At 38.9% G+C, this 18,496-nt stretch overlaps 1 protein-coding gene and 1 long non-coding RNA gene across 6 annotated transcripts in view; both read left to right on the top strand.

Moving 5' to 3' along the window:
• The window catches only part of EPHA6 (EPH receptor A6), a 343,972-nt gene extending 333,709 nt beyond the window's left edge, over positions 1-10,263 (top strand). For all 5 annotated transcript variants that reach the window (XM_083498568.1, XM_083498569.1, XM_083498570.1 and 2 more), the window contains 4 exons: positions 4,025-4,174; positions 7,385-7,578; positions 8,628-8,777; positions 9,649-10,263. In XM_083498568.1, the coding sequence (XP_083354694.1) occupies positions 4,025-4,174; positions 7,385-7,578; positions 8,628-8,777; positions 9,649-9,763 (609 nt within the window). In that variant the 3' untranslated portion in view covers positions 9,764-10,263. The remainder of the gene's footprint in view (positions 1-4,024; positions 4,175-7,384; positions 7,579-8,627; positions 8,778-9,648) is intronic.
• A 4,189-nt stretch (positions 10,264-14,452) lies between these two features.
• On the top strand, positions 14,453-18,493 carry LOC310704834. Its single transcript, XR_014525059.1, has 2 exons — positions 14,453-14,555; positions 14,696-18,493. It is a non-coding gene; the product is annotated as an uncharacterized lncRNA (long non-coding RNA).
• Positions 18,494-18,496: the final 3 nt, after the last annotated feature.

Below are 18,496 nucleotides of genomic sequence, written 5' to 3'. Positions count from 1 at the left end.
TTCCATTGTCTTAGACAGTTCACCGATCTAAACAATTAACTCTAAGAGGCAGTTAGCAATTATAAGCATCTGGGATGAGTCCTTTAGGGGACTGAAGCTGATTTTTCCAGGCTGCATCTGGTAGAGTGTGCAGAAGGAACAGGAAAGAGGTAGATCTGGATGTTGAAGGTGAATCTGGCACCGTCTGGTGCAAAAACCAAGAATAAGGATAGTTTTCACCTGCTTCCTATACTTAGCTTTGCTCTGTCCCATTCACAATCTGTTGACTGAGGGAAGGACATCCTGCTAGGCTGCCTGTGGTTTACAGTTCTATTCCTATTACTGATTCTCACTGGCTCAGGATTTTCTTAGGTAGACCAAAGTTGTAGTAATGGCCTGCGACACTTCATTTTTATCCTTGGCGTGCCCTTTGTGTGACAACTCTGAAAAATGGCTGAGGACCACAATACCTCAAGGACCACCTCTCCCCATATAAACCGACCTGGACTCTGCGACCATCATCTGAGGCCGTTCTTTGTGTGCCTCCTCCACAAGAGGTCTGGAGAGCTGCAACACAAGAATGGGTCTTTTCTGCCGTGGCTCCCCATTTGTGGAATGCTCTCCCCAGGAAGGTTCATTTAGTGCCTTCATTATACATCTTTAGGCACCAGGTGAGAATGTTCCACTTCAACCAGTCCTTTCGGTGATTAATATTCTATGACCTTTTAGTTTTAACTATCTAGTGCTTTTTTCCTGTATTTTTATCTTGGCAACTGCCCTGAGATCTCTGGATGAAGGGCGGCTTATAAATTTAATTAACAGTAATAACAATGGACTATGTGGCAGTGCTGCTAACCATCTCTCAGAAGTCACAACTTGTAAGGCTTGATATGGTAATATTGCATTTCATTTTCATTTTTTCCTCCACCTTTCTCAACATATTTAAATTTTAATATAATATTGAGAAAGATGGAGGAAAAAATGAAAATGAAATGCAAGATAGGGCACAACAGAATGGTTCTCCGTCTGTTTCCCAGAATTGCAGACCTGCGAGCAGCCTATATTATTGCTGTTCTACATCTCCCCATCATATATCAACCACTTACTTTTGATACTATTGCCATTTGCTTCATGCTTGCTACATTTGCGCTACAGTCCTGACAGCTCGCATAGTCTGTTGACATATAATGGCCATTAGAATCACTGAGCATGTTCACTGATTGTCCAGTATCTCCCAAAACAGATGGATCCCAACCCAACCCAGTTCAGTGATATTAGTAGATGTTGTAGCAGAAAACCTAGTAGCAGTTGGTAGGGCGGCGTTGATCACCTGGCTTCACCAACATGGAGATCGCCACTGGTAACCAAGAAGGGGAGGGATAAGGCAGCGGGGAGGTTGGTGTGCTGTAGGAGCATCAGATGCCTGGTGAGTGATGTAACCCCATCCTGCCACCTCCTACTGGCCATAGCTGTTAGCCACTGGGTAGCTGGAGATATGTGGAGCATGGTCTCACTGGGTAGCTGCAGATATGTGGAGCATGGTCTCAGCCTTCCTATTTCAAATGTGATAATGCTGCGGGTTAGAGAGCTACAATTTGGGTATATAGAGAGCTGGACTATGAGAACCAGGAAAACTTTGATTTCAGTCATATGGGTCCTGCTGAAACAATATTCTGCTCTGCTTGAGTGATCTGGCACTCCACTTACTCATTAGATAAGGAGTTTGTGGCAGCACATAGTGGCATCTTGTCTCTGAGCTGCAATCAAGAATAATTCAGGAGGCAGCAGATGAAAACAGACTACATCATAAGCATTTGAATAGTACCACTACTGCTGTGTTATAACAGGAAAGCAAAATTAGCATTTCCCCAAGTTCATTATAAATTTAAGAAATGAGGTAAAATGCAGCATGGCTTCAGAAGGCAAGAGGGGAAATGCTTGCTCATATGAAGTTTTACCATAGGAGGATAGTGACAGTTTTGATCGATCGGCTGTAGAAATTACATGTTGATAACAATGGATATTTATTTTAATTTGGTGATGGAGCACATTACAGTATATACAATAGAGTTTAATAAATATTTTTAATATGAGTATTATCAGAAAGAAGATGCCCAGCAGGGCTAGAGTTTTTTATTACTTTGTTCGAGTGCTGGAAATATTATTTTAGCTGTGCAGAAGCAAATGCGCCCTTCTATTATTCATGAACAGATCTTATTTAGTTTCAGCCTTTCACTTTTCTATACAAAAAGTGTAAAAGATTTTTTACATTAAAATATACTTTACAAAAGTAATTAAGTAATGAAGTTTCCTATTCCTGTGCATATAATGACTTACACAAGTAATTCATTGCCTGTATGAATATTAACAATATAATTTCCTTTTGCTATTAGCAGTAACATAAGAGATTGTCTTATGTCACAATGCTGAGCATGAATAGATGCACCTTTATGAATTTTGTTAATTCTGTTTTGCCATTCCTTTTTCTGTTTGTTTTCCTAATATACAGGAACATTGGTATGTACTTTATTGAGAATAATCTAGGCAGACCTTCTTCAGAATGATCAAGTAGGTTGCTTGCCTTGATTGGAAATGCTACTGCAATTCTGAATTGGAAATTAAGCACATCCTTAAACAGAATCAGAAAAACACATGAAGCAGACATTGATGTAGATGTAGAAAACGTATTCACCATCCTTCCAATGCACTTGCATCACTCAGGATGGCTGACAAGAATTAAACATAAAACAATTCCATAAAAGCCATAAAAACCGCAGCAGATCAAAGCATTCTAAAAATGAGGGTCTGCTGCAGAAAAATCATCTGCCTAGCAAGATAAATGCTCACTGGAACAGGAAAGTTTTAACTAGTCAGTGAAAAACAATAAGAGAGTGGGGCAAAGGATTAGAATACTAGGGAGAGCTCTCTGAATTAGTCCAATGTCCCATCTAGTTCAGCATCATGGTCTCACAGTTGCCAACCAGATACCTCCCCTTTAGGCTTTAAAAAAAAAAATTTTGTACTTCTGAAAACCTTGGGGTTCCAAAAGTCTTCTAATGTCTCCCTCTTGGGCATGGAATCTGCCATGTTGGTGGCATAAGCTTTAATGTACTAGAGACCACTTTGTCAGGTGTGTGTACGCTCCTCCAAGCAGTCTTACTCCACAATAAATCTGCAAGTGCTAACCGTGTCTGATCAGAAGTATGACCTATGGAATTTAATGTAAGGTTACCAGATTTTTTTCAATGAATCCAGGGACACTTCATTGAAATGAGTCGGAATGATAGGATTTTGTCAGGGGACTGATTTGTAAATCTGGGGACTGTCCCTGGGAAGCGGGGACGTCTGATAACCTTAATTTAATGTGGTTCTTAATTCCAAATAAGTAGTGTTGAGATTGCAGCTGAAGATGCTACAGGACCCCCTGTTTTTGATGCAGCAGATTAATATAACTCCTTTTTCTAAATTAACCAAATTTCCATCTTGTAGTACATGCACACACACATATGTATGTGTATACATGTTTTGCATATTTACACAGACACACACCCCTATGATTTTAAGATGCAAAATATGCCAGTCGTTTCAGGATAAACCTATACTGCACACATCAATTTCAATGAGATTTCTGCTTATGTGTGCAGAACCACAGCTTGTTTATAACCTACCAAGGGATTTTGGAATATATTAAAAATGAAACCTTAATAATGATAAATGTTAAAGGAAATAATAATTTCCACCCTGTTCAATTGGCTTTGTGTGCTTTGTTTCTGCAGTTATTCTCATTATATTTGATGAGCTTTCAGATATAGCTTAGAAGTTATTAAAGATGCCACAAGATGTGGTCTGATTAATTATATGAATGTTAAAGAACATAAAATGCTCTAATTGTGATACTATTCAAGCAGTCTCAAATTAGTAAATGAGATTTCAGGGGAAAGCTGGTATTTCTGTCAACGGCCAAATAGATATTAGATTATTCATTAAAGAACAGAATGCCTGTTCTCAGAACTATATCTTGATAATTTTTCAATGTGTTTTCCAGGGTGGAAAAATTCCCATAAGATGGACAGCCCCTGAAGCAATAGCCTACAGGAAGTTCTCTTCCGCAAGTGACACATGGAGTTATGGGATTGTCATGTGGGAAGTAATGTCATATGGAGAGAGGCCATATTGGGAGATGTCTAACCAGGATGTAAGTATTTTCTGGCAAAATTAGTTTATATAAATGTTCTTGAAAGTGGCAATGCTTACCACATTGATATTGGATTCAGGGCCAGCTCACCCATGTAGCAGGGTGAGACAGCTGCCTCTAGCGACGGATGTGGACCCCCTGGGAAGAGTGGCAGATGCTGCCTGTGCTTCCCCTTCCTCCATCATCACCACCTTTTCTCATTCTGATGCTGATCTTTACTTTTCCCTTCCATTCCAAGGCTGATCTTCACTCTCCCCTTTGATTTCCAGGCTGAGCTTCACTTTTCCCTTTCATTCTGATGCTGATTTTCACTCCCCACCCCATCTCAGCTGGGGGGGGGGCATTTTGTGTTTCACCTAAGATGCCAAAATATCTTGGGCTGGTCCTGATTAGATTGAATACATTCTAAGTAAAGCCTTTGGTATGTCTAACTAGGAATAACCCTATTACTGTCAGTGGGGCTATTATTGATTGATTATTGAGCACGCACAACCCTATGTTGGATTGTGGCCATTTTACATGATTGTGCAGGCATTTGCAGAACTGTCGCTCCTAGCAGAATGGAAAATTAGCTCATCTCTGTGATGAAATAATCAAGGGTCTGGAAACCAAACCTTATGAGGAATGTTTGAGGGAGTTGGGTATGTTTTGCCTGGAAAAGAGGACACTGATGATGATAACAACAACAACAACAACAACAACAACAACAACAACAACAACAACAACAACAACAACAACTTTATTTATACCCCGCCCATCTGACTGGGTTTCCCCAGCCACTCTGAGCGGCTTCCAACAAAAGATTAAAAATTTCCCTAAACAGGGCTGCTTTCAGATGTCTTCTAAACGTCAGATAGTTGTTTATTTCTTTGACATCTGATGGGAGGGTGTTCCACAGGGCGGGCGCCACTGAGAGGAGATATAGCCATCTTCAAATATCTAAAGGGCTGTCGAATGGAAGATGGAGCAAGCTTGTTTTCTCCTTCTCCAGAGTAACAAGAAGTTACAAGAAAGGAGATTCCGACTAAACATCAGGAAGAAATTCCTGACAATAAGAGCTGTTCAACAGTGGAATGGACTCCCTCAGAAGATGGTGCACTCCCCTTTAACTGAGGTTTTTAAGCAGAGGTTGGGCAGCCACCTGTCATGGGTGCTTTAGCTGAGATTCCTGGATAGCAGGGTATTGGACCCTCAGGGTCCCTTCCAACTCTGCAATCCTATGATTCTATGAAATGAAAAGGAATCCAGAAGAAAACATATGGCATAATTCTATAACTTAACTAGGTTACATTGTCTTTACTGGTTCTGTCTCCTTTTTGGCCCACAATTTCCTTTGTACAGACTCATACCCACTTTTCCTCATGTTAAAAGAAATCAATAAAGCACCTTTATTCATTCTGCACAGATGGTAGATATAAAGCAGGGCTGAGACATAACAGGGCCAAATCCAGCCCTCAAAATTCTCCCCAGACTATTACACCCCTCATTAGACCAGATCTATGCTCTTCTCAAATGCCTTTGCCTGGCTGGAATGTGCTCTTCCACACCCTAGCCCAGATGAAGAGGGTTGGGGTTGGGATTGTAGAAACCTCTGACTGTTGAATAGCTGGAATGTAGTATACTGAGCAAAGGTAAGAGTCCCCTCTGCCACACTCACTTTTACCCCAGGCCATGCCCACCACTTCATGATGCCAGTGGAAGCTTGCCTACAAGAGAATGAGGCCCTCAGGCTGAAAGAGATTCCCCACGCCAATATAGTAGTTGTAGTAGCATTTTTTTTATTTTTTTTCTTACCTGGCCCTCAACAGCTGTCCCAGGGCAGGATGTAACAATAGAAAAACACAACATACTGAAATCAGTTAAAACAATTTACAGTCAGAAAGGGTCGATCCTAAAATATATGTGTATCCTAGGTGGCAAAAGCTAGGGTAAAGAGGAGTGTCTTCAGTGTAGGACAAAAGCTATACAATGAAACATTCCACCCACGAAGTCTGCATATAACACCATAATTAAGCAACTAAAATGAGTGTGATGTTATCTTAAATCCTTGGAATTCATAGGCACATAAATTGAGCTTGAATGTTGAATCTCAGTATCTTAAAGCAAAGTAATTCTAGCCTAGGTGTCTGAACTTGGATTTTAGATTATATTTAATTCACAGAGGCTTGAAAATATAGAGCATAAATTTTACATATTAATACAGTGATTGATTTTTTTAATATTCACTTTATTACTCTGGTATAAGAAATGTTACTTGCTCAAGTAGATAACTATATTATTATTGTATTCACTCAAAGCTGTGGTAGTCTTGATTAATGCATACTTAGGCTGTGTGGCAGATACTAGAGGTGTCCATTAATTGTGTGTGTTGCACAATCTTTCATATCTTATTGGTTAATTAATAAACATTAGCTAGGCTTTTGAACTTCCTGTGGAAATTAGCAAGCTGCTGAACAGCCTGAACTGAGAGATTAGGTTTAGGACACTGTAAAATTCAGTGAGTGTGTAATATAAAGGAGGTGTGCGTGAGTTCTCCTGTCACAAACCTATTCACTTGAGGGGGTTTGACCACCTCCTTTTATATAGGTTCTTGCAAATTCTGACTATAAATTCTGCTTCTCTGGACTTTACTATGGTATAGGTTTACAAAAGTATGTGGGATATGGATAGAGGGGTGTTTTTTTCTCCTCTCATAATACTAGAATTCTTCTGTAACATTTTCTTGTGCAAATGCCAGATCTTCCTCAGAAGAACATTCCTCCAGCGGCTTGACAGTTGCAGTATCTTAAGAGGCATGCAGTTTGGAAGGTTTTGGTCTGCCATCTTGATTCTAAATGCCATCGAATGGTATCCAGACACTGGTGAAAACAGGCTCCATCATATCAGGAAGCATCGATTTTTGGAGATGTCCAAATGTGCAGAACCCAATTTTCAAAAAATGATAGTAGATGATTATTATGATTAGCATTCAGAACATCTTATAGGAGGGCTTCTGTCATCTCATCTAAAATAGCTTATTAATTACTTCAGCTTATGCATAGGAAAAACTGTGACATTAGGACCTTTTGCAGACCATTTAGCTTCCATGTCTATTCACACCAGAGTGTGGGACACTGGCTACTGGCTCTGTTTTATTGGCATAGCTTGCATATGGAAATGTCAAGTAATATGAACTTGGCTTGTGTCCCCTATCCCTCTTCTTCTATTTAGGTCATCCTATCCATAGAAGAAGGCTACAGGCTTCCAGCTCCCATGGGCTGCCCAGCTTCTCTCCACCAACTAATGCTTCATTGCTGGCAAAAGGAGAGAAACCACCGGCCAAAGTTCACCGACATTGTCAGCTTCCTAGACAAATTGATACGCAACCCCAGCTCTCTTCATACCCTAGTGGAGGATGTACTTGTGTAAGATGCAGATCAGTGTGCTCTTCCTGTGTGTATTACAGTCCCTAGACAGCACCATGCTATTCACAGAATTTGTCAAAATAAAGTTTTCAGTATAAAAGTGATCAATATCCCCATTCATGTGTGACGTTCTAAGTTTTCTTTCTTCATCTTGCCCTAGATCACATGCATAAAAGCCAGTTCAGGTGTTAAACCTCTTTTCCACCTGATGGGTTTAAATTCTTTCCAGGGATACATTCACATTGGAAACAGTGATGTGGAATGAAGTATCTCCATGAATACAGCTGCATCTGCTTGAAAGTGATTTCTGTAATCACAACAGCTGGGAAAAGTGCTGCTGTGATTGAGGAAATTGCCACAAGGAATATCATTAGGTTAACGCAGATAATTTGGCAGACATGTATGCAGCAAATATCACATTTTGATCTGTATTTGTTCAGTCCCAAAGAATATCCTAATATATATATATGAATGATCACACAATACAAATAATCGAATACTTTAGCAAATACTGAGCAAATAATATCCACAAGTATTTATTTACTTCCAGTCCATTTCACTTTGAAATGTTTTCACCCATAAACCTATTATTTAAATCTGCATTAAAAATATTTTTTCTCTAAAAATATAGAGCTGAAAAAATGGATTGGAACATCTGGGAAGTTCAAAAGGCCAATCTGAATATTTGTCTGGGAGAGCAAGTTGGGTCATATTGGAATTATATGCACATAGTTGTGTTCAGGGTTCCAAATTGTGGGGGTGGACCACAGTTCTGAATTAATTACATGGATAGAGATTTTATATTGTTCTACTGTTGTATTGTTTGAAAAAGAAAGAAAGAAGCTGAAACTAAAAAGCAACCTTTGTTTCTAAAATTATGGTTGATAATTGTGAATTGGACCGTGCTCTTAGATTAGTATCTGAACTTTACTGCTTGGCTGATCTAATTCATTTTTAGAGTAATTTACACATAAGCTGTCAGCAATCCTTATCATGAATTAAATGAAGTACAGTATTTCATTCTTGCCCCTGTGTTTGTGCTCCTGTAGAATGCCAGATTCACCTGGTGAAGTTCCCGAATACCCTTTCTTTGTATCAGTCAGTGATTGGCTGGACTCAATAAAAATGGGCCAATACAAAAATAACTTCATGGCAGCAGGGTATACAACTATGGATCTTGTTTCAAGAATGAGCATTGAGTAAGTAAACTATTTATACTGCTGTAAAGAAGTGCCTTCCTGGGGGTGGAAATGGGTTTGATTCCCTCCTGCTCCTTCAAAAAAAGAAACTTCAAACAAACAGACAGACAAAAAACCCACTTGTTCAAAGAAGGCTTCAGGCCCTTGTGGACAGAAGCAGGAATTATAACTCAGCGCTATTATTTCTCATCCAGTAGAGCAAAAGTAGTAGAAAGTGCAACTATAGAAGCCATTTGGGGCAGTTTTGCCAACTACAAATAAAAAGCCAAGGGCTTCATTACATGTTCATTCTAAACATCTCTTTACACACTTGAAATATACTTGGAGGCGAGAGTGGATTTCATGCTCTTTATTCAGCTCATAGTGGTGAGGAGGAATGGAAGTCCCCCCAGAATGTCTGCTTTATATATGTTATTTACACAATGGGCCCCATGTGATTGGCTAATTCTGGGATTCACCTGTAGGCCAATCAGGTTGCGGATTCACTTCCACCTGGAGCTGGATTGGGTGGCTCCTGTGGACCAATCAGACTGCTGCATTCTGAATCCTATTCTTCTAGGACCAATCAGACTGCTGCCTTTTGGATCCTATTCAACTCAGAATGTAACAGTGTCCAATTTTAATTTACAAGGCATGAAATTGCAGACTTGGTTCACAAATAAATCACTTGCCAGGTCTTAGTTCAGTGGGATTCCTGGCTCTTTTAGTTTCAGTTGGAGATACACCTCTGCTGCTGATCATTTCAGGCATCACACAACATATTGTAATATAGAAGGTCTAAGGCTAATAAGCATATGAAACCATTTGAATTCTGTTTTCTGTACTGCAGCTGTGATGTTTAGTGATTCCTAAACATACTTTTTTCTTACAGTGAAATTAGAAGAATTGGTGTTGTACTCATTGGACACCAGAGACGAATAGTGAGCAGTTTACAGACTTTGCGATTACACATGATGCACATACAGGAGAAAGGATTTCATGTATGAAAGTTCTAGAGCAACTGTGTTTTGTGCCTCAGCATTTCTAAAATGGAAGATACTCTCAATCCTTCTTTCTGCTCTTCCCAGCTTCAAGAACTGAAACTTCCTATTCATACTATAAACACATAATGTTTATGTTAATACTTCCAACTTGAAATTTTTAATCACATTGCATAGTTCCTCCCTCAATAAAGTGCCAATAACATCCTGGCCCACTGCAAGACTGTTGCTGCACAACGGTGAATAGCTCAGCATGGATGTATAACTTTGTATAACAGTAAAGTATTTGGAAAACTTTCATTGACTTCTGTGAAAGTTAAAGCCTTCTAGGCTTGGAGTGGCTACCTTCTTGATGTGTTAGAGTTTGATGATAGTTTTTTTTTCCTAAAAAAAAGTAATTGACATTTCTTTTCATGTTTTGTGACCATTAGCTTCCAATATACAATGTGCAATCGAGAAAAAAGAGTTTGACATAAATATTTATTTTATGATAATGGGAAATCCCAGATGTATGGTTTGTGTTGTATTATTTACTTTGTAATAGTTCAATTGCTGGTAGGCTGGTATGGAAGTTGTAAGAATTCTTGGTCAGGATGAACAATGACAACTTACAGTGAATACTTTGTGTGTGTGTGACCAGGTTGAATTGGATGATTTGCGAGGATGATAGGCCATCACATGCTTGTGAAGTGATGTGTTTAATTAATTAAATTTAATTTGCTTGAAAACTAGGTACCTTTACCCCATGCTTTGCCAACCTGAGGTCCTCCAGGTTTTTGTCTACAACTCTCATCAGTCAGTCTGATTTTTATTGTTTGTAGACAATGGCCACTACAATATAAATCATAACAGCTCCCATTAGCCCCTGTGGCTGATGTGACTTGTAGTCCAAAACTACTGGAGGGCACCAACTTAGCAGAGTCTGTTTTACCCTAGTCCAGAGTAACTGGTAAGATTAATTATTTGCTACTTTTGCTGTTACTCGTTTTTAAATTGTCTGTATATGCCTCGACTGAACTATCCCAGAAAGGTTGTTTTAAGCAACATGCAATACATGATAGTTGTCAGCTATCCTGCATAGTGCAGTTATGCAGGCTTTGTAATTATAAATGTACACTTATGCTGCAAAGCCCCAAGTATTTGCTATATTTGCATAGGAAAATGCTTAACTATAGCAGTTTTATTGTGGCATATTTATTCTTCGATAGGCCAGGCATTTTTTTTATTATTAAAAAAAATGTAAAGGGCCATTTTTTCCAAATATAATTACATGAAAATTTTTAATTTTACTCCCAGTACTTTTTCTGTCTTGGGATATTTCCAGTTTTCCCTGCTTTGTCAAGTTTTCCAGTCTGTATGAGTGGAAGAGCATTCAAGTGATGGCATTATTTTCAAATACTATTATGCTATTACCCATTAGTATCAAGCCCAAGTACTGTACTAGGCTGTGCAAGAATGTGACCCAAACTAGGCAGAAGAAATAACAGTATCGTGGAATGTCTATTTGCAAGGTAAACCAGGTGGATGAATATGAATTCAAGTAACTAATCAGGTGGTGCTCATTAACTTAGCCATCTTAACTGATACCATAGGTAAGTTAGTCCTTGCAGTTATAAATTTTAATAGCCATACAATAAACGTGAAAGAAAATGCTCTAAAATATCTGTACCTCTACAAAACTTTCATAGATCTACTTGGCTACATCATACAAATTCTGCATGGGATATATGTTGCTGTGTACCAGAAATGAGCACATCTGCATGCTCCGAAAGCCATGCACAATTACACATATGCCACCTGTAAGGACAGCACAATGCATTTATACAGTTATGTGAAGCTACACTATACCTGAGCATTTCTGATTTACACTTTAATAATGGATATGGGCAGCACCTAAACTAGGGAGATTTAAGACAAATTGATTACTAGAGTTTCACAATAATTAAAAGCTTACAATTTACAGTCTAAAGGATAGAGATGCTGAAAACGGCATCTTGTGTATGTCAAGCTAACGTCGATAGGAAGATGAGCCTCAAAGGCTGGTCCTTTTGTCTAGTTTCAGTAAACAGTTCTTTTTGGCTCGCCATGCAATTGTTATTTTTATTTTAATCTTCGTAGAACTGGATTTCAGTGTAATTTGGCTGTAAGACAGACTACTTTTTAACTTTTTAAGAAGTCCTTCTCAAAAAAACAACAACACAGGTTTTTGAAAGGTGTGGAATGAAGTCAATGGATTTTTTTAATTTTAACTGTACCACTGCTTTGGTCATGTACTTAATGGATGCTAATATTTTCAACCTAAATAAGTTTGAATTTATTCCACCATATTCAAGTTGACTTCATGCATGCAGGCCCTCCCCTTCAATGTGTCAGGTTTTGGTTGCAGGATTGGATGTAACTTGCTTCGCTTCATGTATTTCAAAATGATTTGGGGGGGATGCTTATTTTAATGTTTGTAGGGAGGGTTGCTCTTTATCTTTTAAGGGAAAAGCAGCCATACAAGTTGTAATTTTTAAAAGTTCAGCCTCATGTTTAGAAACAAGTCTTTCCTTTGCTGTTTAGCTTTTTCACTTGCCTGCCAAACCTTTGGTGCTCAACTTTATGCTAGTTGAATGGGTTTGCCAGTAATCTTTTGAAATCCTGGGACTGTGGACTAGTTTACACAAGCAAGAAGCCATTTTAAAAGCAGATATAAAGGGTTTCTCACCGCAGTGAGCTACTTGTGTGCAGCTGCTCACCACACAGGCCCACCTTGTCACAGCAATTCTCTTCATGGTTTGTCATAGCATGGTCCACAAAGCAAGCAGCTACACATGGATGGATGGAGCAGTCCCCACACTGCTGATTTTAAAGTGGCCATGAAATGACTGCTTGGTGGGAAAGTCTGTTTGGATGTTTGTGAGGTGCCAAAAGGCACAAATCCCTTTGTTTAGTAACATTGCTATAATTATTTGGGTTTTGTTTGTTTGTTTTAAGTAGATACCTGTGAATACAACAAATGCTCTTAAAATGCACTCCTTTTTTTTTTTTTTTTACAATTTAATCTCAAATATCTATGAACTGGTGCCGCTACCAATTGTATAGTCATTTCTGTATTCAGCTGGCGTTGCTTGACATTTGAAGGGAACTTGCACAGGTGTGCCTGCAACAATAGCCTGCACATTTTTGCTATGCAAGTTCTGTCTTTGAACATCACAAGAAGCACTTCCATCTGAATGCAGAAGTGGATTTGTGTTTATCTGGGGACACATCTTGAGGCACAGAGTGGAGGGGCCTTACTTTCAAGTAAATGTGTCTAAAGACATATATCTCTATATATAGAGATATGTGAGGGAGTACCAACTATTTGTTTACCAAATGAGTATCTGCAGTCCCTCAACATTTATTAGAACTGTATGGACAAGCCCTTTCTCAAATGTAATTCTCTGTACCCTTTCATTCGTATGGCTGAAAAGATGCATGTTGCATATTCATCAATCTAGTTACAATCTATGGGCAATTTATTTCCAGGTTTATCACTCTATCAAGATATATATTTTCAATAGAAAGGATGGGGGGAATCACAGTGTAAACATTTATTAAATCTATTTTTATAACAATAAGCATTTAAAGAAAATGAAAAGGAATGAAGTTAGTATTGTTTTAGTAACTTACCTTGGATAAAATTCTCCTTAATTTTGTTGCAATTGATGAATAGTTTTTAGTTTTTGTTTTGTCTTTTGCTTCTCCTCCTGCTCCCTTGGCTAACTGTGTAACCTTTTCCTTCTAAATTTTAGAAGCTGTGTTTTGGGAGGGTAATGGGGCATTTCATAGGTTTGATCTCTGATGGGAAGCCAGTTCTGTAAGTATAAGTATGATGCAAATTATTTTGAACATTTTCACAAACAAAAATATATGTGGACTTTAAACATGTGTTAAAAACTGTTTCCCTGTTCCACCCCAACTAAAATTTTCCACATATTTAGAATTAAATAGATATGCCAATATTTTCTGATAAATATAAATTAGTCAGTAACAGGAGGAAAACATACTTTGTTAAAAAATACACTGAAAATAAGTATATGATAGAGGTCAGTTTTTAAAAAAAATAAAATAATTTGTGAGTATAAGATACTATTATCCTTTATGAGGGCTGTAGCATGATGGCATAAAGTATAATAAATGAGTAGCAAGGCTCTTTGCTCTAACCAAATCCCTCTGTTAGAGTGTGTGCCAGTGTGTAAGAGAAGGCTTCTACGTTACAGTCAGTTTTTTAAATATTAATGTTTAATATTAATAAATCATTGTATTGGGAAGACAGCATAAATAACAATGTTGGTAAGAAATTCTCACATGTTTTGTTCTCCTTTAACTAGGGACTGCATATTTTCTTTCAGTTAAAAACCCTGTGGTAGTATTTTAGAGATCTTGACCTAGACTAAATATATCTCTGAAGTGCATATTATTATTATTATTATTATTATTATTATTATTTAAACTGAGGATTTGCATTTCACCATTTGCTTCTTAGCACATTACCATTTTTTTTGTAAACAGGGGACAATGTCCTTCCCAGTTCGGCTTAATAGTGTCCCCTTCTCTCTGAGCACACACGTAGACATCATGGAAGGCCTATGAAAAATAGGGGATGGGTATATTTTCTATCCAGCCCTCCCTTCTGTTTAGTCAGACTTGGGTAACTTGAGCGCCATAGGAATCATTCCATGGCTGAGCACCGGACCTGCATCGTAGCGTTGAAATACAAAGGCCAAAATTATGTGCCTCATCAGCCCATTTATTTCACGTGGTTTAAGTCGGTGTTGGGTTAAACCCAGGCTTCCTCAACCTTGGCCCTCCAGATGTTTTTGGCCTACAACTCCCATGCTCCCTAGTGGACCAGTGGTCAGGGATAATGGGAACTGTAGTCTCAAAACATCTGGAGGGCCGAGATTGAGGAAGCCTGGGTTAAACCTGTGTTCAGGGAAGGTCTGTAGCACAGAAACATAGCTGAGGTAGCTTAAGCATTGGTTTCATTTTGTCGAAATTCAGTCAGCATCTGATTTATGCAAAGTGTGTCAAAATTGGTCAGCTCTGACTCCCATCAGAGAACTGCATGGCCACCCCATCCTGACTACAAAGAAAGATGTCTTCAAAGTTAATGCAAACTTCTGTTTTATCTTGACAGGGCTGTCATTTTAACCTATTCCCAGGATTATTTCTCCCATCTTCCATAGCATTGTTTTGTACACATGAATTCAGATCCAAAAAGGGTGCCCTGTGTGTGAAAACCTTGCTGGATCAGGGTGAATGGATTTAGGCATCCATTGTTTAATTTTCAAAGAAAGAATAGCTGGTTTGTGTCTTTTAAGGCAATGATCCAAAATGCTTATTCTTCAGCAGCTCTTAAATATTCCAGTGTATTTCAATTAAACTTCAGAATGAAGAGTTTGAAGAATGAAGCTTACATCTTAAAGATCACATGCTTTATTTTGATCACTACAGGCATTCTGCCTTATCTTAAAATGCAACTTTAAAACTTTTTGCTTTTAATGAGAACTAACCTCATATGCTGGACTGGCACATATTGGAGCTTCCCATTTGCAGGTGCTGAATGGCACTAACTATATTAAAAGAGTATTAAAACTGAATTCCTTTTACAGTAATTTCACTTGATCAGTTTATACAAGTGCTACCCAAATCATCAATAGGTAAGACTTACCCATATGCTGAACTACATAATGAGAGTAACAAATATTAAGAGCTGCTAAATATTTTCTAGTGTTCTCAGATGTTGTCTGATAGGAACCTTCCCTTTCCCCTTCACAAAAGACATACAATATATTCCATATGGAAAATATGGAAAAGTAAGTTAAATTAAATGTTGCTATTGTATTCCAAGAAACAAATCAGTAATGTTGCCATGCCTTTAAATAAATGACATTAAACACTAGGGAAGTTTTAAATCATGTTTTAATATTAAAAACACGAACAGTTCATGCGAACAATCTCTCCCCCCCCCGCAATGTGCACCATATGTGAGCCTTCCCAGTTCAACTTGTGTTACTGAGACAAGCATACCGCCCACTTTTTATAAATGTATAGAGTTGTTTTTTTTAAAAAAATGAATCTAACCTCAGGATGCTGAAACTTTTATAATAAAAATATCAATCCACAGTTATATCAAGCTTCCTACTCTACCTTTTTTGTTGCATTCCGTATTTTTATCATTTTGTTGTATTTACAAAATGGTAATTGGCTTGGGAGTCTTCTGTTCAGATTTCCTGTGTGCACATCAAAGCTGTGCTGAGATGTGCAAGTTCCCCGCTCAAGGATTGCACAGGCAGTATGAATGGAAGTTACAAAGTCACTAATGTTTTCATTGTCATTATCAGTTATTTATGATATATGAAACTTACTCATAGTGGAGGGCACCTTCTACCTCTATGTAACAATTGGGCAGGAATCTTGGACTGGAGACACTGTGAGTTCTCCTCAGGGTTAATGCTAGCAAGTTAGCAGCCTTAAGAAAGGGGTGGGGACACTGTGGCCCTCCAGATGTTGTTAGACTACAGCTTTCACCTTCCCTGACTCTTGGTAATGCTGGCTGGAGCTAATGGGGTTGGGAGTCAGTAACATCTGGAAGGCCACAGGTTGCCCATCCATGCCTAAAGAGATGCCCCCACATTAGGAGCCTATTGAGCTGCAAATAGGTGTGTGTTACTTGAAGTTAGCTCACAATTACACTAATTATACTCTGTCAATGATAATACATGTTTTGGGATACCCACTGTAATGTGGCGATGAACACAGGATGCCAGGGACTGAGTTAATAGATGCTGGAAGGGACGTGATTTCAGGGATGAGAAATGGGTGGGATGAAGTCTCCAGCAATTATTCTTCATCCTCTTCAGTAAAACTATTCATGGAAATGTGTTCTTGCTTCCCATTATGGTACAGGGTTGAGCTCATCAGGCTCCTACTTCATTGAGGAACTTCCTGAGTATATGTCTGGGTCCTGGGCCATGACACCCCAAAAATCTCTACCTGAAAATGGCAAGATAGAATTATATAGGAGTGTCTAATGCAAGAGAAGATGCAATCTTATACCACCTCTAATCTATTGTTTCTGTGTCAAGTTTTCCAAAATAGGCAATTCACATTTCTGTTACTTTATCAAGGACCAGCTGACATGTGCTTGGCTCTCCAAAGTCACAAAGCACACGTACTTAAGCAAAAGTATTTGCCTTTCAGCCTACTCACAAGCTGATCTTTAATTTATTATAAGGAAATGCTCTCCAGTGACTTCAAGCAGAACTTGTTTGCAAGTAGACATGCTCATACGGTTGCAATTAACCACAACTTATATACACAAGTCCTTGACACTGTGGAGTGTTTTTCAAAGCAAATGTACCTAGAATTGAAGTGCTAGTTACTGTTAAAGCAAAAAGTGTGGGTGAGTGGGTGTATTCATGAAAATCTGCCAAGTTACTGTGGCTTATTTCTAGAGCACTTAAATGTTTGGTCCCTAATAAGAGACTTTCAAAGTGCAGTTATCATGTATTTCATTACTTTGAAAAAACTTGGCAAAGCAATTCAAGGTCAGGGGGAGAGTCTGTGGCAGAGGAACCACCACTTCCTAAGTCCTGGCAGGCTTGCACAGGTGAATACATAAAGTGAAGAGGAGCATTATCTCCTCATATTTCTTGTGGTGGAAAAGTTTTTCCTAATTTTCCTCCCACTGACTATGACTAGGAGGGATTAACTATGACAGCTCCAGGGCTGGCATAGGTTTGCAGTTATTTTGGGGTGACATTGGAGAAATAGGTGAATACATTATTATTATTATTATTATTATTATTATTATTATTATTATTACCCCCACCTATCTGGCTGGGTTACCCCAGCCACTCTGGACAGCTTCCAACACATAAAACCTTATAAAACATGAATCCATGCCTGGCACACACCCAGTACACTCCTTTACATTGCCTACTGCCTCTGGCTCGTGGGCCAAACTTGGCCTGCCAGAAGGTCCAGTTTGGCCCACCAGGCCCTTTTGCCCAAGTCACTGGTGATGCCAGCTGATGGGCAGGACAGGGGTCTATCCTGCATAGGGTGTGCTGCTCTTGTCTCTGTAAAGAACAGGATTGTGCAGCCTAGGCAGCAGGTGATGCCTAGCTCATCAGCTGATGAGTGGAGATAAAATCGCTTTCTCTTCTTCTTTAACTGGGAGGTGTGGAACTACTGCTGCCCAACCACTTAACAGTGAAGCAGAGTAAAGTGCCATTTGAACACTGTGGAACTCTCACTGCAGTAAGGAACGTTTCCAGCAGTGAAGCTCTTCATCTCTAACCATAGAGAGGGCATTCCATAGTATCCTATGCCCCCCGTAGCTGCCCTTCCGGGGAGTTTAGAATTGCTCCCTTATTAATTGTAAGGCAGCCCTATGATACTAGTCTTACAAAGTCCCCATTTGAGGGGAGCAGACCAATGTCTGAGGGTAAATCCATAGTCCAGTGCTCAATTACAGCTAACTTCTCCTGTATCCAAAATCTTAACACTATTCATTTAGCGGCCTTGGTTGTCAAGGGTTTCAACTGTCTGAGGTTTGGTTTGGTTTTGCTTTTTGAATTGAGTTACGACTATGTTTGCATATGCAATCATTACAGTTCTGTGAAGAGCAGCTCCTTTTTGTTTTGAAACAGACACAGACTGGGACAAATAACTGATATCATCATATAATAAACACCTTAAATACAG

Source organism: Podarcis liolepis (assembly GCF_965112155.1).
Source record: "Podarcis liolepis genome assembly, chromosome: 4".
In the NCBI taxonomy this organism is placed as follows: Eukaryota; Metazoa; Chordata; class Lepidosauria; order Squamata; family Lacertidae; genus Podarcis; species Podarcis liolepis.
The sequence above is the reverse complement of the archived record's forward strand: the minus strand, read 5'-3'. Positions and strand labels throughout refer to the sequence as shown.